Raw genomic sequence first — 24,926 nt, 5'->3', positions numbered from 1 at the left:
CTGTAACTCTACTCTGTTATCACCATATTATAAGTATGTTATATACATGATATACCTGGTGTAACCTGTATTACAGATAGATGTTTCCGGGGAGTGCCTGGTCCTATACACCCAGACCTCGCCCACTCAGATCACCAAGACCAAGAAGGAGTGCAATAATCTCGAGATCGCTGGACAGTTCTCAAATCCCAATAAAGTAGGTGCAAAAATCACCATATTTATAGAAGTAAACTAACATAGTCTATGAAATTTTTATGACACAATACAGTTCTCTCCTTTAAAATGTTTCTTTTCCTGATGCTGATTTCTGGCTTGACTTGCTTTTTTATGATTGATTTTGGTTTTATAAATACATATATCCCACAGTTCATGGTGCAGGTGCTGCCTATGTGTTTAACCATCCCAGGTAAACGGTCCCTGTAACAAGTCGCTGAAATGATTGTTGTTGCAGATTCTTGATGTAACTGTTGCCAGTAAAACAACTCTAGATTATGAATTTGAAAATGGAATAATAAAGAGTATAAGCGGATTAAATACAGTGTCCAGTCGTCTCAACATGAGGTCCTCCATGAATGGTGGTGCCACTGTCAGGTAAGTAATATTCTAGTGTCTAGGCATTTCTTGATTTTAAGATACTGGTAAATGGATGCCATTTTTTTAGAACTACATGTATGCCACAATAAAAAAACATTAATCTTTTTTACACAGCATGCTGTCATCGAAAGCACTACTTTATTGTTGATCTGATCATTTAAAATGAGTGTTATCAATATCACTTTCAAACTTCTGAAACAAAATGGTCCTTCAACTAGTCCAAGGTGCCAATATGAAGGACACATTATGTTTATGTACAGAAAGCGTCAAAATTATCAAAAAAAATAGATCTGAAAGATACTTTGTTTGTATTTTTATCTTTTGAAAACAGTTTTATGGCTATCAGAATATCTGAAACAAGTTGGCCTTCTAATATGTTCAAAGTGCCAATTTAAAAAGTCTAAAAAAGCATTTGTGTACTAAAAACAGAATTGTCAACAAGATAAGACTGAAAGACTTTGTTTGTATTTTAATCTCTGCTGTGTACTACTTCAGATTTGTAAAAATATATTTAACAGACCGCCAGAACCTGCTGTTAATCTCCACCCACACCCACACCCCACCCCAATTTGATGTTGATTCAAATTCTGAAGTCCTGTTTATTGTTCCCAGTGTCCTTATGATTATATATAGACGTTCCAAACAATAACTGTCCAGAATGCAGGGTTGCCAGATGAAAGGGCTATGCACTAACAGAGTTTCACAGTACCGGTATTTAATTAAGTGGAGTGGCCAAGGCAACCTCAATGTAAAGCGAATCAAATGTCAAAGTTATATACATGTAATAGGCTTGTACATTTTTTCAGCCAAAGATTAACATTCCAAGGTTCCTCTGCATCCAGTGAAACTGTGTCAGCAGCTGATATCGATACTGCCATACCCATGTTGGAAAAAGGTAACATTTAAAACAGGACTGCTTTCATTTACAGCTGAATCAGCTGAATCTGTCAAAAATACATGTTGTGCTGTACACTTTTGTTTAATGTTGACTTGAATTTGAGTAAGACTCAGATTTCAGTCCCAAGTGAGTCTGGTTGAGCCAGTGCACATTAAAAACAGGGAAGCGTGTAAATGATCAGGTTTTAATACATTTGCTTAAAGAGTAGCACCCTATAGGGCATTTGAAATCATTTTATTTATAAAAAAATACTTGTTTCTCAGGTTGTATCAGAAAATAGAAACTGTTAACTGGACATGCTGGATGCTCTCCTAAATAATGTGTTGTGGGTAAAAAAACAATGGATTATTTCCTCTTTACTACTAAAATATAGATGTTTTGAAATGTTGACTGAAAAAAAGACACAATTAAAATATCATTTTGGCACGTAGTTAATAAGTCTGCCTAACACAATTGAAAGCATAGCAATCTCGGTCTTGTGTTTTGGACAGAAGATTGATTTACTGAGATGTTTTAATGATGCCTATTTTAGAAAAAGTTAAAAAATATAAATGTAGACCTGTCAACATTCTATAAGAAGTGACCAGTCAGCTGAGTTTCTCAAACCTATCTACTATTTATGTTGTACATCACCATTTGTTTCGAATTTCTTTCAGAAATAGGAAAAAGTTTTAGGTTGTCATTGCTGCCAACAGAATCTGAAATCACTCAATGCATAGAAAACTGTGAATCTGTAAGTATTCAAATGAAATATTCCTTGAAAACAAATGAATCATTTGAAGTTACTTTTCACAAATCAATCTGGGCTCTGTTTTCATAGTTTCTATCACATGTAATGGTTCTATATTTATGTGGACAAATAACTAACAATTCCTTTATTGCTTTAATACTTTTCATTCAGTAAATCTGTTTGGGGCTGTGGGATAACCTAGTTGTTGAAGTGTATGCTCCATGTGTCGAAGGAAAACCATTCAAGAAAAGCAATGTCATATTACCTTGTCCTTCAGCCAACTAAGATATTAAGCAAAGTGCATGGAGATCTGGTGGCAGACAAAATATCAACTGTTGCATCCGCTAAAGCTTTTATGAAGATGCTGAAGAGTTTCCGCAATGCTGGCAAGCAAACAATAGCCGAGGTATTGACCAGTCCAGACTCTTATTACACCGTGTAAGTACTTGATGACTTAAAACCATTTTTAATGACATCTTGTTCCTCATGACTTTTTTCAAAACTGACTGGGTAGGGAGAGGGGATTGTTGTTTCTATTTAATGTCTTTAGTTGGTTACATATCTCAGGAGTAATTTGATTCTAGGCCCCTCTTTTGGCCATGCCCCCTTCAGCTCAATAGCAAAATGTCTGACTCTGGAGCAAAAACATTTTTTGGTTCAAAATGTCGTTTCTTAACAGAGCTTAAAATAAATATATTAGTTGTTTTTTTACCTGTTGATATACGAGTTGATAAGGCTAGAGAGTTGGAATTCTTGGTTAAAACAGAATTGGTCAGGGTATTAATTGTTGAAGATCACACTTGCATCGGGTTTTTAGCATAAAATGTATTCAGTCTACAACTCCACCATTGAAGCATGCAATTGCTAGTGCTCGTCCCTGGGGTCACACAGATTTGCCTTATCTCTGCCCAACAAGGCATCAGGCCATACCATGAGGAAAGTGTCACACGGTGCAAGGAAGACCTTCTTACACAGACTGGTTCCTGGCTATATAGGCATTGCATCCTGTTCATGATGAGTAGAGACTCAAATCAATTAGAAGTCTGTTGAAACAGTTTGATGAAATTTTGGAAAGCTTATCTTGCAACTTCATTATGCCATACCTAAGAAGCCTATATGAGTACATTGTAGGTCAAATTGATCAGATATTATTTATCATGGCTATTACACTGAGGTCAATATCGTTGTGTACTGTCTTGGTTCCTGTACATTATTGGGATATAACTGTACTACATGAGACCCAAATGACAAACCCCCAGTGAACCAGAGCCTTCAGCAGTGCTTGAATCAAGGCCATGACACAACACTAGATTGACGTCCTGATCAAAATAATGAAATTGTATTTCTTTCTTACAATCAAACACCCCTCTCTCTCTATAAACTGTTTGGCAGGAGAAAGTATTAACTTGAAAATTACAAACATTATCAAAATGTTATTAGACTTAAAACACTGCAAGCTTTTAAGCTTAATTAGGTCCAAAACACACTTTTGACACACATAACAAATACATCACCATCAAATAACTGTTTTTTGTTTGTTTCATATTAATTTTAGAATGTTAAATACACTTATATATAATGATGGGTGTTTGAGAAGCACACTTCTATATAGAGATGGGTGTTTGATAGTAAAATGGGTATACAATTTCATTATTTCACCTTCAAATCCCTGTCATTACATTACCGGTATTTATTGAAAATATTGCTTCTCCAGGCCCCAGCTGATCGACATAGCCACAGCGTCCCAGACATCGGCTGCCCAGAAAGCCATGATGGAGCTGCTGGTGTTTGCGGAGGACTACGGCACCGAACACCCGGAGCGCTACCTGCTGGCAGCCACCTACTCCACCCATCCCGGGGAGTTCCTCATCAAGGACCTGCTGGTGGGTGTGTCTAATGTCAGGGTGGGGCTGTGTGTATGTAAGCAAGGATTATATCCTACCTAAATATTATCCCGGGGGAGGTTTTACTCTAGAGTATAGTATAGGATAGGATTAAAATCACTGGTATGGGTTCAAATTCACTAGGGACATTCATCCTGACACTAGAGAATTTCATCCCTGGGATAAAAAATAGGGTAGGATAATATTCACTCTTACATGTACACATACACAGCTGTTGGCCTGATTAGTGCCTGCCTAAGTCAAGTTTGGCAGGGGAGAAAGAAACAGGCTCTAGCAGTCACATTTTGTTTCTGGAGTATTACTAAAAAACATTCCAATATTTGTTCATGAAATTTCTGGAAGGTATAGAAGCATTTGAAGAATAGAAGGAACAATTTGATGAAGTCGTATCATGAACATTTGATTCTGCCTGGGTTCATCATAATGTCACTTGAACTCACAGGCTTTAGGACTAACCATAGTTTTAAACTGTATAATCACATACATGACATATAGAGATTATATAAGAGAGAGTTTTCTTATCTTAAATATCATGTTTGGAATACAATTTATGTTATACAAACCTTAGGGGAACATAATACATATTTTTTATTCCTAATGTTTGGTATTTACAATACGGCAACATGCAAGGGTAATAATCTCTTTATCATATGACGCCATTCTCACAACAATCTTTTTTGGGTGTCATAAGCTCAGAAACAACAATGATTGTGAAAAAGGGTGGGTGTGTAATCTATAATCCAAGTTTCGAAGTGAACACAAACATATGATACGTTGACATGTAAGGACCCCTGCATCCCTCATCTACCGGTGATGATAGCCAGAATTAGTTAGCTTGGAAACTGAACATGAAATCTACAAGACCCAATCAAGCCCTCATGTGTACATTGCAGGCAATATTGAAGAAGCCAGTTCCCAATGAGAGTTTGAAGGAGTCCCTGCTGCTAGCCACTGGTGCTGTCATCCACACCTTCTGCCAGGTCAAGGACCAGTGCACTCACCAGGTACCACCATACAGTACATGCTGATAGAACATTCATATTCTCTTGCAGGAACATGGGGTGAATCAGATCAAAACCCTACTTGGTTTGTCATGAAATCTGTCTTTTTTGTCTGGATTATTCATATGGCATTTGGAGGCAGTGGGGTACCTAGTGGTTATGCCGAAGACCCGAGTTCAGTTCCCCACATGGGTAAAATGTGTCCAAAGTCCACTGCTGGTGTCCCCCGCTGTGATATTGCTGGAATGTTGCTGAGAGTGATGTCAAAACAACACTCACTAATATGTCATTCTATATTTAAATACTCCCAACAGCTGCTGCATTTTCTTTTTCTCTGAGACTGCCTCCGTGGTCTACTGTTAGATCGTCCACACGGAGAGCGAAAGTCCGGGGTTCGATCCCCAGCGGCACCATACTGATAGACGATAAAAGATGGTACTTGTTGTTACCCTGACTGGCGCTGTGTCTGCGTGAGGTATTCATGTTATACTGCTGCATGGTATCTCAGTGTGCTAGCACTATAAATCTTCATCAGTCCGGACTAGAACAAGCAGCCACACACACTCGCACACATGCGTGCATGTCGCTATATAAGTGCAATAACCATGGTCACGACGTTGAACCCCATTTCACCTCACCTTTTGCTCTGATACAAATCCCTCTAAAAACTAAAATATGGTAAACTAACAGCTACCATTTGTTTGGCTGTTGGAAGATATTTTGTTATATATTTCCATATTTGTGATGATTGTCGAACATGGTTTTAAGGTTCAATAGGCAACTTAACAAGTTGTAGCATGCTCAGTCCAGGAGAAGACACTATTAGTCATCTGCAACTAGTCTGCAGCTTGGGATAAAACAACTAGTATGTATAGATTGGTACTAGTCTCTGACAAACGGACTAGTGGTCATGTCTATCCCTGTCAGTTTTTTGTATTTTTGTAATGGGATATGTCCGACCCCACTTTGTAAGTGCTGACAGCCTCATGTTGTTGGCAGACTCACAGGAAAGGTATGTCTAATAACATCTCGTGGTCGATTCCTGGCAGGTTGTACAAGACTTCCGCACTCTGCTGGTGGAGGGAGTGGCCCAGTGTACAGACGATGCATGTCGCCTGACGTACCTGCGAGCGATGGGCAACACCGGCCTGCCTGACACAGTTTCCACCATCATGAAGCTTGCTGTGGACAGCAACAACAGCATGGTTTCCATCACCGCTGTAGAGGCGCTCCGGCGGGTTCCTCGCACGTTGATCACTGCGGAGGTAGTTTCCTGCAGATTTACATTCATATGTTGTTGGCGTTTATTGTATGAAAGGAATGTGTGAACACATTACAGATAATTCACCGAAGTCTAAGACCTGCATCACTTCGTACTTTCCTCCCACATTAAGCTGACTTGCCGTGATATAACTGGAATACTGTTAAAAGCGGTGTTAAACCTAACTCTCTCACTCACTCATTACAGATAATAAAGGGAAAATAACTCACTTTTAGAAGCCTATTGGTGTGTGGCACTAGTTAGTTCCCTTTGGTAGTGAGATATGCAATGATGTTGCTATGAAACATGTATCTGAATCAATATTACAAATGCTGCAATCTTATGTGCAGAGTTGCTTGCCTTTTCAATGCCAGGATCTACTGACATTACAGTAAACTATGTTTATTACAAACACACTTATAACGAACTGACAGATAAAACAAACTGTTTTTTGGTCCCCAAGATTTACAGTATATATGCTATATATATGCTCATAATGAACTTCGGTTATAGCAAAGTAAAAGTAGTGGTCCCTTTGAATTCGTTATAACCATAGTTTACTGTATTTTGAATCTCAATTTATCTTGAAAATGAACAACTGTCAGTACTAAAGCTGTGTTTATATCACCCAAGTTGAAAATGTTAAAGATCAGTGTCACTTTGGACTTTTCTCCACTCACTGTCTGTGCAGGTGAGGGCCTCTCTGTCCCTTCTGTTCCACCAGAGCGTGCGTCGCTATGACAGCAGTGTGAGGGTGGTGGCGCTAGACCTCCTGCTGCAGCTGGACCTGAGTCTGATGGAGCTGCGTAACATCCTCCTTGCAATGGCCGACAGGGACCACCATGAGCTCTCCACTTTCATCAAGATGAAGGTCCTTGACAGGGCACAGAATGACGAGAATCTCAGGTCTGTCACCACATAGCCACACAATGTAACATATGTAACTAGTAATCTTCTTGTAATTGGGGAGATTTTAGGGTTTGATGATGTATACAATGTCCAGAACATTCATTTGGAACTGATGGTGTTAGCGGAAAGCGCAAAATGTTTATGAACATTGTAAAAGTTATCAATCATTTTCTGAAGAACTCTCTCTCTATGTAAACTCTCACAGCTGTGAACCACACATGACATCAAGAGCTTCAGATGAGCTACGTCTTAGCGTAAAATACCCCCCCAAAACCCAGTTACTTTCATAAGTATAAACACCCGATGAAGCTTTTTCAGCATGTGTACAACTGAGCTAATTTCTGAAACACAATTACAAACTAATTTACCGAGTCAAGCCTATATTTAGAACCTTTATATACATCTTAAACATTATTTATTTATTTTATAAATTTAAAAATGTTACCTCATTTCGGGGGAAATCCAATAGAGTGATGAACAGATGAGTGAAAAAATAATGGTTACCCAATGAAAAATGTAATAACCCAATTAAAATAGAAACCCTAGAGTAAAAACTCAATCGCTCAAAAAGTGTTCTGGAGCTCTGACATCACTCTGGAATGCTATGACATCATACTGGTTTTGCAGATTGTGGAAAAAACAACTAAATTGAATAAATTTACTTTTGATCAGGTCATATAATCAACTTGGTAAGTATCCATCATGTTTATGCACAGAGAATGGTCCAGGGGTCCGTTCCACAACTCTATCGTAGCACTAAGGTTATCGTAACTCTATACTTTAACATTGACTTACGACTGTGGTTGCGCTGCGATCGCCTTGTGAAACAGGACCCAGGAGTTTTCTGAGCCTTGCATCATTTTTAATCACTCATATTTGCCAATCATATTGCAGCATACGCTCCCTGTAATAGCTGTAGAATAATCATCATGATCATGGAATGGTTTCCATTTTATTCACGATTCCTCATTTACTGGTTCTCAGGAGTAAATTACAGACAATATTGAAGGAAGGAAGAATCAACAACTACCAGCTGATGGCCCAGGTGGGAAAGTCCAGCTCCTTCACGGGCTACCTCGCAAGTAGGTTCACACAGGGCCAGGTGGGGGTCTGTGGGCTCCCACCAACCCCTATCCCCCTTTAGAAAATTAAATATGGCCAATAATGACAAAAAAAGCAACAAAGATACCTAGTTATAAAAATACTAGTCTGATTCCTGAAAGCCAAGTGATCATTACACCACTAAAATTAAACTAAGAAACTTCCCCCTCCCCAGCTGAAGTCTTTCTTATCAGAATTTAAGATGAAATACTCTTATGTAAGGATAAGACATATGGATGAACAACTTATTAATTACAATTAGGAGTGATGTTTCGATGTAGGTTCTAACACTGTTATCAAGCAAGTGATGACTTCACTACACCGAAATGGCACTCCTCATTGTAATAAAGAAGATGTTTATCCATATGTCTTAACCTTACTTAAACTTCTACATGCCCCTCAAAGAAGAAATACTTTTAGTTTTCAACTTCTTAGTAAATATGTATTTAAGTATTGTCATAATATTGGTTTACATCTTTGATAACTTAAACAAAATGAAACTATTCTTGGTTCTCAGAGAGCAGTACATGAACAGAAAGCCTGCTGTAATTTATTGCCTTGCTACAGTAATACCACCTCGCCCCGGAGATCACGCAAACATATGCAATCTTCCTCCTTATAGAATTCTGTTCAAAGTTGAGCGTGCTGTACATAGTTACACATTGTTGTACTGTGTAAATAACAATAACCATGATACATATGTTGCTGCAGAAACTGAAGATCTCAACTGTTCATACAACCTGTTGTTTGAGAATTCCAACTCCGGAGTTATGAAGCGCAGCGGCATGAAAGTCAATCTATTTGGAAATGTGGAACAGCCTTTCATGAATGTAAGTTGTGTATCACATAGGATTTGCTGTTAACAGATACATCACTTAGTGTCAGAAATAACAGCTGCTGATCTTTGTGAAGTCGGTTCAGTGTTAACATATTTGATTTCAAAACTGTGTATGTGCTTTTTAGTTCATTAAGATTCACTTTCAGTTTGAATCTGTGGCCTGATTATCATATTTGTTTTCCTCTCACATTAAGCTTAAATACTGAAGGATGAGTAATCTCTTATTCACTGTACAGGTTGTTGGGTCATATAGACGTGTGCTTATATTTGTATTAATTTGAGTGGGGCTATGTCAGATCGGGATGTACGAGTGCTGCTATTTCAGATCAGGATATATGAGTAGTGCTATTTCAGATCGGGATATACGAGTGCTGCTATTTCAGATCAGGATAGATGAGTGCTGCTATTTCAGATTGGGATATATGAGTAGTGCTATTTCAGATCAGGATATACAGTGGTGCTATTTCAGATCGGGATGTAGGAGTGCTGCTGTTTCAGATCAGTATATACGAGTGCTGCTGTTTCAGATCTGTATATACGAGTGCTGCTGTTTCAGATTGGGATATATGAGTAGTGCTATTTCAGATCAGGATATACAGTGGTGCTATTTCAGATCGGGATGTAGGAGTGCTGCTGTTTCAGATCAGTATATACGAGTGCTGCTGTTTCAGATCAGTATATACGAGTGCTGCTGTTTCAGATCAGTATATACGAGTGCTTCTGTTTCAGATCGGGATATACGGTGAGGCGTTGGAGTCACTGATGGGTGAGGAGGAAGTTCCTGTGGAGGGTGAGGGAGAAGAGGAGCCAGTGGGCCCCGAGATTGCTGCTGGATTGTCATTCTCCCTCATGGATGTGCTTCTCAAGCAGTACGAGTTCTTCCGGGGAATGTCTGGGCTGATGTCAGCGGTTTGGAGTGCCCCATCAGAACTCACCTCAGCTCTCCAGGTAAGCAGACTGTGTTAAAGATCTTGTCTAAGTAGTAGCCAGGCATGACAGGAGGACATCAAAATGACTGTGACTCACTTCTAGAATGTATAGTCTATTCTTGATGGTTGTTCAGAATAACATCTATACATATTGTAAACAATAACTAGTTCCAGAGAAGTTAATCCTTGTTGAATGGTCACTAACTCTGGCTACTGGAAGGCATAATGTATAATATGACGGGACACAAAATGCTTGATCAACACCGCTAACTGTGTTGATAAAATTATCAGGATTGCAACAGGTACTGAACCAGAGGTCAATATCATCAGAAATGTCAAACAGGACCCTGTTTAGCAAAGGGATTATAACACCACAACTATCATAATTTGTAAATTTCACTATCTATTGAAACTATCATGGCAACACAATCTTTTCAGACAGCCAAGAACGTGATTTCGTGTTCAGCCATTCTCATGTTCTCTATGGTTGTGGCTTAAAATTCCGGTGCCCCTCAAATGAGTTTGTCAGCACCATACCCGTGGGTGTAAACCGCCTGTGACATTCATCACTCCTTCTTGTGTAATGCATGGTGGCAGCATGAGTGCCAGATCAGAGTATTGAAGACTGTTGTTCTTGCAGGGCAACCTGTTGCTGCAGGACCATTCCCAGAGAGTTCATCTGTCCAATGGCCTCATCCTCAATGTTGAAGTCATTGGCGTCATCTCCATCGACCTTTCAGGCTACGTCAGCATCAGTCTGTGGAACAGGAACTGTGAATCACTCATTAAAAACAGGTTGGTCAAGTCATCATAATGAAGTCATTGTCCCGGAACTTCAGAACATTTTTATCCTTACCAGTACCTCTAGATCAGAGTCTTGTACATTACTTCACATGATTCATTAAATTTGATATTCTTAGAATCATTTGCTAAAGGAGCTGAGATAGCTAACCATACCTCAAACTTGCATCTGACTGGGCAGATCATAAAGGGGAGGTGATCAGAGAAAAAAACATGTATGACAAGCCCCACACCCAATACCTTTATTTTTTTATATACATCATTGTCTGCTAGTTACTCCCCCATCCCCAGTGAAACATCCACCCACCCATCCAAACAGAGCGTAAACGCATGCAAGAACGCACACTTCAGTGAAGAATTTGAAGCCTTTAAACCAAGCCTTTAAAACATTGTGGATCCTTCAGTGCAATCCTTGCATCAAGTGTTTCTGTTGTCTAGTGGAGCTCTGTATGTAGAGGGGAACATGAGACTGGAGTCCCCCGACCTGGGAGCAGGGATTACCTATAGTGGAGAGGGGCAGTCGGCCATTGACTTCCTGTCCGATGCGAACTTTTATGAGATGCCACTTACACTGTGTCTACAGATGAAAAGACCAGATTTTAAATTCAGGTGAGTTTTAATAGGTTTCAGTGACAACTAAAGTTGTTTTGGACTAGTGATAGATATGTTAATTTTGTGGTGAATGAGTGAGTTGAGCAGTGCTTCGAACAGTACATCATTGATATCACAACATGTCATTTTTATGTCAAGTGAAGTGATTTAGGTACATTTACTGCTTTGGTGAAACACACAATCACATGTATGGTACTGACAAACCAAGGGTGAATCAGGAATTCGAACCCAACACCATTTGTGGTGAACATTTAATGTATTAAAAAACTTATATGAGCATTTGTTAATACTTTTTGTTTACATGTTATATTGCAGGATTCCGTTAAGTATGAATGTCTGTGTGTTTATGTCTGCTCCTTTTGTTACCAGGGAAACAGTCAGCAAGTACGAACAAATCAAGGGGTTGAAGAAGTATAACATTCGACTCAGCAAGACAACATCTATATCAGGAGAGTCCTTCTTCCTGAACAAAGCCAACTCAGAGGAGTGTAAAATAATGAAGAAGGCAGAGGCATAACAGGTAGGTGTGCCACTGCATGTAACTGTATCACCTGTGTCACAGTGTCACTGTGTGCCATCAATGTCATCATGTATTACTGTGTCATTATGTGTCACTGTGTGTCATCAATGTCATCATGTATCTGTGTGTCATTGTGTGTCATTATGTGTCACTGTGTGCCATCAATGTCATCATGTATCTGTGTGTCATTGTGTGTCATTATGTGTCACTGTGTGCCATCAATGTCATCATGTATCTGTGTGTCATTGTGTGTCACTGTGTGTCATCAATGTCATCATGTATCTGTGTGTCATTGTGTGATATTATGTGTCACTGTGTGCCATCAATGTCATCATGTATCTGTGTGTCATTATGTGTCACTGTGTGTCACTGTGTGTCATCAATGTCATCATGTATCACTGTGTGTCATTATGTGTCACTGTGTGCCATCAATGTCATCATGTATCTGTGTGTCATTGTGTGTCACTTTGTGTCATCAATGTCATCATGTATCTGTGTCATTATGTGTCACTGTGTGTCATCAATGTCATCATGTATCACTGTGTCATTGTGTGTCATTATGTGTCACTGTGGGTCATTGTGTGTCATCATGTATCACTGTGTGTCATTGTGTGGTATTATGTGTCACTGTGTGTCATCAATGTCATATGTAACCCAGTGTTTTTTGTCTGTTATCATGTATTACTGTGTGTCATCATGCACCACTGTGTGTCATTGTGTGTTATTATGTTGTTGTTGGTTGTTGTTTAACACCGCACTCCGCAATATTCCAGCCATAAAACGCTGGTCTGTAAATAATCGAGTCTGGACCAGACAGTCCAGTCATTGACATCATGAGCTTCAATCAATGCATTTGGGATATTTTGACATGCATCAATTGGACAGACTTAGGAGGATGATAGAACACACACCTTACAACATAGGGATGACTATTATCCTGAAAACCGACATACCCAAATAACTGCACGGTTACTTAACAAAAACAAATCCTTAAGCTAAACAAGTTTTCATTTATTTCTATGAAATTTTACTTCTATTAAAAGTATTGGTATTTAAGCATGGTATTGATGGCAACTATTGAGTTTGGTACTAGTCATAAAGTGTGCAATGCCTCAGTAGCTAGATCAATGTGTACACATGTGGTGTCTCCATAGGCAAGTGACTTTGTTTGCAATATGCCTCTGTTCACCCAGCAGTGAATGGGTACCAAGTAGGATGAGAGTAGTAGTAGTAGTAATAGTAGTAGTAGTAGTAGTCGCATCTATGCAACCTTTAATTTGAAAACTACTGCATGGATTCTTTTCAAATATAGGGAACAGTTTTCCATACTGATAGAAGAGGTTCAGAGTAAAGTTTAATTTTGATGTGTGTATTTTCTGAAAAACTATGATGTTTTTTATGTTGTGCAGTTAGAATTTGTTTTACTTCAACATTTGTGTTACCTAGAACTTGAAAACTACTTCATGGATTTTTTTTCCAATTGGAGGTACTGTTTCTATGCCAATACGAGAGGTGCAGTGCAAAGTTTGTGATTTTCTGAAAACATACTCCTTTTTTTCATTTGTTTTTACTTAGAATGTTTTTAATGAAACATTTGTGTAACCTATAACTATAAAACTACTTCATGGATTCTTTTGAACTTAGAAACACAATTGAGTCGAAGTCGAGGGTATTACTGAGCCTTGTTGTAGTAGTAGTAGTAGTAGTAGTTTTTAGTAGTTATAGTAGTAGTAGTAGTAGTAGTGGTAGTTGTAGTAGTTATAGTAGTAGTAGTAGTAGTTGTAGTAGTAGTAGTGGTAGTAGTAGCAGTAGTTTGGCAGTCTCAGCATATTTCATTGAAGTCTTCAAACACTATTACAAGTGTCCACAAGGTCACATTTTATTATGTATACCAATGGCATTAGGCTGTTAATGATTACTGGATTACACAGAGAGAGTAGCTCAGTTTCACCAAGGTGTTATTACAATATCTATAACTGGGCAGAAGACTGGCACCAGACCTCTGAGCACAGTCCCCCTTTAACCTTAAGCAAATCAGTCATAACATTTATCAGACATACCACTGAACCTTTAGGCATGAAAAGCTGATGTACATGAGTAATGTTATCTCTCTTGCACTCTCATCACATGCACATACTAAAAATAAATTTATCAATTTATTAATAGGAACACCTCTTGATTGATAAGATTTGGATATGCAACTTCTTTTCCCAACATTTATGTTTATGTTTCCATGATGAATTCTTAAGAAAAAACATCTGAATTAACCATACAACATGACTCAAATGATAGGATATATACTGAACAACAAAAGTTCCTGGACATTGAATAAGATTTAATGCAAAGAATATGTTTTTTACCAAATCTGAAACAATTTCGGTTTGCAACAGATAAAAGACTCCTGTAAGTGTTCAAATGGTTTAATTTACCATACTGACTTCAGAAAATGCGTGATTTCATAAAAAAACATGAACATGCCAAAATGTCAATTTACAAATCAATAGCGTGTTTGTCCACCTCTGGTTGTGATGCAAGCAACACATCTTCAACTCATGGAATGGACCAGGCGTTGCACAAAGTCCTGTGGGATATCTGTCCATATCTGCTGGAGCATGTTTCGAAGTTCCTGGAGTGTCTGTGGAACACGTGGTTGACGTCGAAGGCGCTGATCCATCTCATCCCACATGTGCTTTATCGGTGGATCAGGGGAGCGAGCCAGCCAGGGGATGACATTCATGTTGTATTGTTGAAAGGAATCCTGAACCAGTCGAGCAATATGAGGCCGGGCGTTGTCATGTTGAAAGGTAATGCCTGGGCCATGACGACGCAAAAACGGTAGATCAACAGGGCTGATGATCTCATTGCGGTAGCGCTGTCCATTGAGATTTCCCTCTACTACTATCAAATGGGTCCTCTGTCTTGCTGTAATCCCACCCCATACCATAACGCTGCCGCACCCAAACCGATCTTCTTCCATGACACAATGATTGACGTAACATTCACCTCGACGTCGGTACACTCGAATCCGTCCATCGCTGTGGCTGAGGTGAAAATGAGACTCGTCAGTGAATAGAACTTGTCCCCACTGCATGGCCGTCCAGCGTAGACGCTGTCTGCACCACTGTAGCCGTGCTTGACGGTGGTTTCCTGTCAAAATGGGACGTCTGGCGGGTCTTCTGGCGACAATCCCTGCACATCTGAGGCGACGAGGTACGGTTTGTGAAGATATTCGTCGAAGGCCAGGGATGATTCTTGCAGTCACTATTGCTGGCTGGAATCGATTCCGTAGGTGTGTTATTCGAATCCAGTTGTCTTGTCGATTATTGGTTACGTGTGGCCTGCAACTTCGAGGATGGTCTCTGACTGCATTCGTCTGTTGCCAACATTACCATAAACATCAGATGGTGTTTCTGAGGACGTTAAATTGTCTTGCAACATCATGTTGACTCGATCCTGCCTCAAGCATACCATGGCTCGCAGACAGGCGTGGCATTTTGTATTGTTGAATAATTGGGTAATTTTGTTGTTTTTCTGAGTGATTGTTGTCAGCACGATGCTAAACAATGCATATGGAATCCTGTTAACGCACATGTTTTTATACCCATTCATGGGTAGTGAAATGCATGGGGCTTGCATAAAAGTCAACTTTTGCATGGCATGCATGCTTTTCTGTAGCAGTTCGTTTTTGTGACTTGATTCCATACATGTACTACAATATTGAAAACCAAACTTTACTTGTTTGAAAACTACACTAAAATATTGGTGTCACAGGAGCTTTTGTTGTTGATTATATTTGTACACATATACATATGTATATATGTTGTGGTGTGTGTGCATTAAGAAGAAACTTGTTGTGGTGTACATAAACAAGGTAAATGTGTGCATAAATAAGATAATTGTTGTGTGCATAAATAAGATAAATGTTGTGTGCATAAATAACATAAATGTTGTGTGCATAAATAACATAAATGTTGTGTGCATAAATAAGATAAATGTTGTGTGCATAAATAACATAAACGTTGTGTGCATAAATAAGATAAATGTTTGTGCATAAATAAGATAAATCTTGTGTGCATAAATAAGATAAATGTTGTGTGCATAAATAAGATAAACGTTGTGTGCATAAATAACATAAACGTTGTGTGCATAAATAAGATAAATGTTGTGTGCATAAATAACATAAACGTTGTGTGCAAAGATAAAATATATGTTGTTGTGTGCATAAAGGGATATATGTTGTGGTTTGCACAAATTGAATACAAAAAGATGAGATACTGCACATCTTGTATATCCACAACAAGCACATCATTGGAGATGATATAAATCTATGTGAGTTAGATGTTTATCATGGGTCTAAAGATTTCACAGAATCCTTGTCAAATATTGCTCAATTTTCAACAAATATCAACAAGATCGCTACTTACTGGCCATGAGTCATCTGAGGGAAGGGGCTTACCATCATTTGACGCACTGAACCAGCTGTGGTTAATCCTTCAATTCTGAGGTGCTGGTGCTGAGGGACGAGACCCATGCTCTTTTGCAAAAGTCATGACATATATGCCTTATACACATATTGTCAATGAAGTCTTTGATTAAATAAAACATTTCTCTCTTCTAATATTTTTTTTGTCTAATGGTGATTTCATCAAGAATACAGCTTGGCTTTGTTTATAATCAAAATTGGTTTTGGCTTTCAAAAAGTTTTATGTAAGATATGTGGATGACATTTCCAACTTGAGGTATCAGGGACTAAAATTATGTCCAATTTTGACTTTTACTTAATGTTCCCACGTTTATTCAGGTGAACATTTGACTTGTGGTTGCATGTGTTTGTGTCAGTCCCACCTAGTGGGGCAGGATATGCTCATCTCATATCATCACTAATGGATAGATTAAAAAATAAACATGAATGTGAAATAGACAGAATTATACAATGCACCCTGCTTTTAGCAGAAATTCCAGAGAAATGTTTTTGTCACTTTATTTTCATCAAATAAAATGCTGATATTCCACTGACATGGTGCATGACTATGGTACCATGTGTAATGCAAGATAAAGAGCATTTGATTTGAAACATTTGTCCACAAACGCTTCAGTTATAACAAATTATGGTTATTAATTGTTTAATAGAATGTACATACGCCATAGCACATGTCTTCCACAACAAATGGCTCTAGTCTCTTATCCACACCAAACACACTGAGGATCTGTGGCTATCCACAAGACCTGCGTAAGTGTTCTCTGTTGGTTTCTGGTAAAGCTGGGAATTATATAGGCCAGCACCGCTGATAAGCACAGCTCATTTTTCATCTGAATCACATTCATTATCAGGATTCTACAGTAAACCGTTTGTTTATTTCTGGGACTAACAATCTGGTGGTCTTCCCCTCACTGTCAATAGGTGGTGCTTCTCTTAGGTCAGGTGATGACCTCAACAGAAACTATTCATAGCAACCAATCAGAAGCTTCTCACAGCCTCATCATCATGAGTAGGTGGGGCTTACTTTTTGGGAGGAGCTATGATGGACATATATTATTTGTTGGTGTAAGTGTATCTAATGCTGTTTTGCAATATGGTAGAGACAGGTGCATTTGTTTGTCTGCTGTATTCAGTGCTGTTCTATTGTGCCAGAGGTAAGATCAGATATCATGGCCTCATGGTTTAATGAATCACGGATCTGTGGATGTGCAAGAAGAAGGGAGGAACCGATCCAGCTGCACCTTTCAGTGGATCAGTCTGTCATAATTTGTCATCTGTTATGTCATCAATGAGTCATGAAAGCATCTGGATATAACTGGTAACCTGAGCCCAAGGTCAACATGTTTCACAAGCTTCTTTCTGTACCATTGAGATAATATTTTTGCTGGGCACAAGCATTGTCATGAATGAGAACCATTTTCTTTGTGATGAGGTTAATGAATGTAATGAATTACCCTTCCCTTCAAGAATAACTGTTATCTATTCATTAGTAGTTGAAGTTTGCTCTGTAAGTCAACATAGCATTGTTAAAAACAAAAACAATATAATTTGCTTCAAGTACCAGGGGGCACTGACCCTTAAAAATCCACATGACCCTCACATTACTGTGTAATATGGGTCCCTTGTCCCATATTTCTGATATCTGGCAAATCATTCTCACAGGTAATGGATCTTTTGACCTGCAATAATATTCAAATAGCCAGTATAAACAACAAATGAGTTTTCTATGCAAAATATTTCTTTCCCAACACTGTATCCATATGTCTGTGTTTGACCTGTAGAGGTTCCAGTTGGATAGCATCTTGCACAATCATTATTTCTAGCAATGACAAGGCTAGCGTCAGCACCATCAGCCTGCTGCCTAGACTTGCTCAAGTTTCTAAGGCATTAATTATTAGTTAAACCATAATTTCTAGATAATATGAACAATAAGAACAAGTTGTTCTTATAAAAGACTTGCTGGCTGATTATCTAGACTTGATTATTATAAGGATAGAATTACTATACATCCATGGACCTATCATTCAGTACAGCCTTGGAGCAAAGCTATCTGCTGCCTCACAACAAAGAGTTGCTGTTGCACGTTCCACTACGCAACCCGATGCAAGAACGTGTAATTGGAACAGTGGCAGACTTCCATCAAGGTCAGCATCTGTTGAACATTTAGGAGCTGTGGGGTTTTGTTTGTTAATTGAGACTGCCATCAGGCAGTTAGTGACAGATCCTGACCAACCTCTTTAATCTTATACCTGTACACTAGCTCTCAGTCTCTGGTATGCAGAACACATTGGATTGTAACTGATATGGTATTATTCTGTACACTAGCTCTCAGTCTCTGGTATGAAGAACATATTGTATTGCAACTATTGTGGTATTATCCTGTACACTAGCTCTCAGTCTCTGGTATGAAGAACACATTGGATTGTAACTGATATGGTATTATTCTGTACACTAGCTCTCAGTCTCTGGTATGAAGAACACATTGGATTGTAACTGATATGGTATTATTCTGTACACTAGCTCTCAGTCTCTGGTATGAAGAACATATTGTATTGCAACTATTGTGGTATTATCCTGTAGACTAGCTGTTAGTCTCTGGTTTGCAGAAGTATTATGGATTGCAACTGATGTGATATTATCCTGTAGACTAGTTTTTAGGGTCTGGTATGCAAGATATATTCCGGTTGCAACTGTGTTGTGAAGTTTTTCATTGGTTCATTCACCAGTGCACTAACAGATGTGGCTCAGATATTTGGCTGCGCCACAGATTATATTTGGAGACACATTCATGCTAGATAACGTTGGTTTGCTGATAATGTAGCAGGAAATAAAACTAATTCCTGTTTTTAATTATATTTAGTGCCAATGTTTGAAATTGATTTTTCCTGTAGAAAAACTAGTTTGGTCCCATATTTGATAAGGATTTTCAATATGGATCTGGCGATATACAAGTTCAACTGTATTACGATGTACCAGTTTTCAAAATATATTTGTCCTCTCTCTGAGCATGTTTATGGTCCTCAGATTACTTTGACTATTTAATATATAAGTAGAGTTCCACTGATAAATAGTTGATAGTATGCTGTCTTTATACATGGTATTATTACCTTGCACAAATGTTATTACATCTTCATATTTCTTGGAAGTAGTCTATGTGTCAACTGAGTCAAGTCCAAAACAAACATGAAGCAATACATTCAGTTGGATCTGTGAGTATACTTGAGGTCTGCCCATCATGTAAAAAAGGTTCTTAAATCTGGTATTTCACTACGAGCATATGCATTATCAACTTCACAGCTCTTGCAAAGGCATGCCATGGATTTCCAATACAAGAAATGATTGTTATATAATGAGTTCTACAGGTTACTCAAGTGTATACCCAGTAAAGGGTCATGTTGAAACTGGCCTAAGACTTGAGATCACTCCCACCTCCAAGATTGGGTCCAGATGTCATGTTTTCAGCATGGCTGATCTTGTGTCCCCTGCCAGGCAGACTCCGCAACATGGATCAAGTTTCCTGTCTTCCAAGTCATAGAGCCACAACACACAGACTGATAGCAGGGGATATATGCCAGTACCAAAGGCCATTGGAATTTGCAACAAATCTGAATGAAAACATAGTCACGCCTTGATTACTTAAAGCTGTTGTGTACTGATATACTTTAACATTCACACCATATCAAACAGCTGTTTATATGACTGACAGCAAGTTTAACACAAGTACAAATAACTTTTATGACTAGAATTGTGTTTATGCCAGAAATTGCCCAATGCTTCCTTAGAATGTGGATGATCTTTTCGTGCAAGATATGGTTGACTTTGAACACATTTTATATCTCTTGTTGAATATTAATGCTTATTAGGATAGGATTTGTGCAATGTTGCATCATTCACACCAGAATGACACAAAGGACAATCTGGTATTTGGTATCAATGGAAGCCATTAAAAACCAAGAAATGTTTTTCACCCTTTCATCATTGTATCCTGAAAAAACATTTGGTATGTTCTTATATTGACTCTTACTGATTTCAACTTTGGCGAATATCACCTTGAACAGATGAACATTTTTCAACACTGTATGCTTGGTGAATGGTGTGACATATGCTAGCAATGTGGTACAATGTGTTGTTTTTTTAGCAAATGTATATATGTGGGCAATACTGATTAAAGTGAAGTGTTGATATGAGCGTTATCGCACTGTGACCCATGGAGTTCCAGACAAGTAACTCCTTGTTATATATCTGTACATGAGTAACACCCTCACACAAGTCAGCAGATGGCGTGGGAAGCATAGTTGTTATCATTGCTGAAAGAGAGGAAAGTAAAAGGTAACACAAATTAAATAACAAGAAAAGTTTTCAATATTTCTCAGTCACCTGCATATATTTCGATTATCACAAATAGCATGTAGAACAACAGATAGTAGGTTATACCACTGATAGAGTAGGTTATACCACAGATAGTAGGTTATACCACAGATACTAGGTTATACTACAGATACGGTAGGTTATCAAAAGTTATAGGAGGCAATCCACACAGCTGCTCAACAACAACACAGTGTAAGATGACTGCTGTTTGTGTGGTATGTCAAGATGCCTCTTATTTATCAACACTGCTGAGGATGTGGAATATCTCAATATGCTTCTTGTATTCACAGCCTGACTTACACACAGCTTCAGCAGAAACACACTAACATCCTTAGATATCCAGTGGTGAATCACACAGATATGTCCTCTGCGCATCCAAACCGGGTTCAAACATATTTTCTGACCATAATCCATTTGGGGCTGGTCATGTCACCCCTTTTGGAAATCATACCATGTGTTATAGATAGATGAAAAGCTCTTGGAACTGTGTATTTGACAGTATCACTAAAATAATTCAAAACCACCAAAATAATGACTTTATATCCATATGAAGTTATAGAAAAAGCAAAATTTTCGGTGACTTTTAATTGCCCATCAGTAACCCCTTATGCTTCAATACCAATGTCAAAAACTAATAACAGAATGCAATCTGCGGAGTCGTTATATGGCTGAAATAATGCTGATGCGATATTAAATTTTAACTGACTCACTATCTGTGGAAATAGCAGACACTGGGCAATAATCTCAATACAGACGAAGAAAGGGCAGGGGGAAATGGAAAGAGGGGTCACTCGCAAACAATTAAGTGAAGTGTATGCAGAACATTTCCCAAAATTCCAAATACATTTTTGAGATCCTTAAGATATTACCACTATGACTGCATACTAGAAACTAGTAATTTTACCAACTTCAAGGGATTCATCTGGGCACTTGCAATATGACCCTAAATAAAAAATATGCTTGTTGTAACCCCCGACTGTCCTGAGAATATAGCCATCCATTCTAAAATACAGTGTGCAAGAAGGTCTGTGTGAAGTAATATGGAGATGGGGAAGTCACTTCTGAAACTGTGGTAGCAATTGGGTCCAGGTTATTTATCATAACACAGAATGGAGATATATTACTTTGGATAATTGAAGATGGGTAAAAAGTAAAATTTATTTAGATCTTATCGAACTGAAATGGAAACTAACAGTGCTTCTTGTGTAAGACTCCATCCGACAGTGCTTCTTGTGTAAGATTCTATGCTGTCTGACAGTGCTTCTTGTGTAAGATTCTATGCTGTCTCACAGTGCTTCTTGTGTAAGACTCCATCCGACAGTGCTTCTTGTGTAAGATTCTATGTTGTCTGACAGTGCTTCTTGTGTAAGATTCTATGCTGTCTGACAGTGCTTCTTCTTGTGTAAGACTGTAGACTGGCTGACAGTGTCTCTTGTACAAGATTGTAGACAGGCCAACAGTGCTGCTTCTTGTGTAAGATTGTAGTCAGGCTGACAGTGCTTCTTGTATAAAACTATCCAGCAGTGCGTCTTGTGTAAGATTGTGGACAGGCTGACAGTGCTTCTTGGGTAAAACTAACCAGCAGTGCTCCTTGTATTCCAGCCAATAGTGCTTGTTTGGTGTAAGATAGTAGACCAACCAGCAGTATATAAGATTCTGTACTTCCTGACAATGCTTCTTGTTTAAGACTCTATCTGACATGTTCTTGTGTAAGACTCTAAACTGGCTGACAGTGCTTCTTGTGTGAGATTGTAGTCCAGCCAATAGTGCCTTTTGTGTAAGATTTGAAACTATCTTGCAGTGCTATGTGTGAGACTGTATACGATCCGACAGTGCGTTTCTTGTGTATGATAAAAGACCAGCCTCCAGTGTTTCTGGTGTAAGATAGTAGACTGCCTGCCAGTACCTTGTGGGTCTGTGACTCACACAACAGATGGATTACATTGCAAGAAGATTCACACAGACAACGGTCTGATGTGACCGCATTCCAGGTTCACATTAGGTCAGAGTTGTAATGCTTAACTAGGACGATATATGTCACATTGTCATGGGTTGTTACAATGATAGTCTTTCATTACTGTCAGAATTGATAAACTGCTTGCAGGGATATCTTTTGTTTTAATTAAATGCCAATCAGAAACAAATAGAGTATAATACTTGAAAATATTTGGTGAAATATTTTACATTAAATAAGTTATTGTTTATTCACTGATTGTGATATACGCTAGGAAGTCCCATGTGAAGGTCTCAAGAACTGCTCCCATCCCAAACGGTGGTCTGTTCACTATTTGTCATTCATTAGAACATACTAGCTTATATCTCACACCAGTGGTACTGGAAGCCAGAGAAATCTTAACCACAGAACCTTCATCAACCGATGTAATGGTTTGTGTAATCAACCATGTTTTGTAAAGATACATCGTAGAGAAATTTAATTTGGACCCCACAGTGGCAACTTCTTCTATTTATACACAAGATTACCTTACAGTTGAGGAAAGTTATACTCTATCTTCCCATGCAGCTGTGGCATGTGTAGGAATTTTGTCATATTGTAGCTATGTAATGACAGTAATTATGGCTCTTGGTGTTATTTCTGGCAAGGTACTATGTGGTGTAGGTTACAAGGGACGTTCAGGTACAGTGAGGTGAGTTAGCCTAGAATGTATCCATGTGCACTCCCTTTGTCTTACTAAGGGTACTAATGTCTTTGTCCTTATTAGATCAAAGTACTATTTTTAGCTTTAATACTTACATGTACTGTTCAATGAAAGGCAAATTATGTCTTATGGCTAAAATCAATTTTTTTGTCCATATGTGTTTTTAGAGAAACCAAAAGATGCTAATTTTAGGAATAGCCGTGTAATCAAAGTTGAGAGAGAGAGAGAGGGCATTGGGAGGGGACAAGGGAGAGAGGGGAAGGAGGAGGGTTGGGTAGGGATGGGGGAGTTTACAGCACCAAGATGTAACGAGGGTCTTGAAACTGGGAGATGAAATGGTGGCAAGTTATGTGTGATGGTTTTGCTGAGGAGTTGTGGCATGCCTGGTGTAAGGTGATAAGCCTCCAGATGTGGGGTGACAGTGTTTCCATGACCGATTCCCCCATACACGGTGCCTCATCCTCACCCCCATGTTGCTTCCCATAATTCCTGCCTCAGCCCTTCCTGTCAACAGTCTTCCTTAATGCTCCACCTTTCATATGACTGCCTGCATCTATACCTACTGTCTATCCTTCATCGACCTCTCCCTGCCTCTCCCACCATTCCTCCACCCCCATCTATCTTCTATTTTGTCCCAAGCTCCACCTCCCAACCCATGCGACCCCCAAACCCACCCATGTGGACCCCCTGCCTCCCCCCAAACCATCTGCCCCCCTGCCTCCCCCTTCCTGACCCCAACCCCCTGATCCTTTATATACCTCTGTGCAAGGATAAATTTTTCTGCATTAAAAAACAATGTTGGCAGGTCTTATGTCACAACATATCAGAGCTTATGTTAGCCCGGGCACTAGTGCACCTTGTTTCAGTTTCTCACAATATGTTTATCTGATTGGCAAAATATCACAGCAAGGGTTACATAAAGACATGGTACTATGAAAAACATGCGAAAAAGTTGGATGAATGTTTTATCTTACATATTGTTAACCACCATAAGTCCCAGCAATGCCTTATCACTTATAACCGCATGACAGAAATAACAACTCTTTTAAAACAAGGGAACACTAATTTAGCACTGGCGGCACAAGGGCACGGGAGGGAGAAGTGCACCCCCCCTTTTTTTCAGACACCTTACATGTAACTGTGCCCTCGACCATTCTTCATGATTCAAGTATCATGTACACCACCTCATTTTTCAAAATCCTTGATCTGCCTCTGTATAGCATCTGAAAAAGTGACACTTCTTCCAGAATATTTTTAGTAGACGTAATTGGAACCTAAGCAACTAGATTATACATTGAAGAACTTGTTTGTAGACACGTCATT

At 38.8% G+C, this 24,926-nt stretch overlaps 1 protein-coding gene across 2 annotated transcripts in view; it reads left to right on the top strand.

Annotated features, from left to right (window-relative positions):
- LOC124141134 (microsomal triglyceride transfer protein large subunit-like) overlaps positions 1–24,926 on the top strand; it is a 48,380-nt gene that overhangs the window by 9,243 nt on the left and 14,211 nt on the right. For both annotated transcript variants that reach the window (XM_046509039.2, XM_046509040.2), the window contains exons 4-18: positions 77–196; positions 452–591; positions 1,401–1,489; positions 2,149–2,225; positions 2,500–2,660; positions 3,937–4,105; positions 5,020–5,130; positions 6,177–6,392; positions 7,080–7,294; positions 8,282–8,379; positions 9,110–9,228; positions 9,966–10,184; positions 10,806–10,960; positions 11,405–11,575; positions 11,948–12,098. In XM_046509039.2, coding sequence (XP_046364995.2) covers positions 77–196; positions 452–591; positions 1,401–1,489; positions 2,149–2,225; positions 2,500–2,660; positions 3,937–4,105; positions 5,020–5,130; positions 6,177–6,392; positions 7,080–7,294; positions 8,282–8,379; positions 9,110–9,228; positions 9,966–10,184; positions 10,806–10,960; positions 11,405–11,575; positions 11,948–12,095 — 2,208 coding nt within the window. In that variant the 3' untranslated portion in view covers positions 12,096–12,098. The remainder of the gene's footprint in view (positions 1–76; positions 197–451; positions 592–1,400; positions 1,490–2,148; positions 2,226–2,499; positions 2,661–3,936; positions 4,106–5,019; positions 5,131–6,176; positions 6,393–7,079; positions 7,295–8,281; positions 8,380–9,109; positions 9,229–9,965; positions 10,185–10,805; positions 10,961–11,404; positions 11,576–11,947; positions 12,099–24,926) is intronic.

Source organism: Haliotis rufescens, unplaced genomic scaffold, assembly GCF_023055435.1.
Source record: "Haliotis rufescens isolate VD_foot unplaced genomic scaffold, xgHalRufe1.0.p SCAF_11, whole genome shotgun sequence".
NCBI classification, from domain to species: domain Eukaryota; kingdom Metazoa; phylum Mollusca; class Gastropoda; order Lepetellida; family Haliotidae; genus Haliotis; species Haliotis rufescens.
The sequence above is the reverse complement of the archived record's forward strand: the minus strand, read 5'-3'. Positions and strand labels throughout refer to the sequence as shown.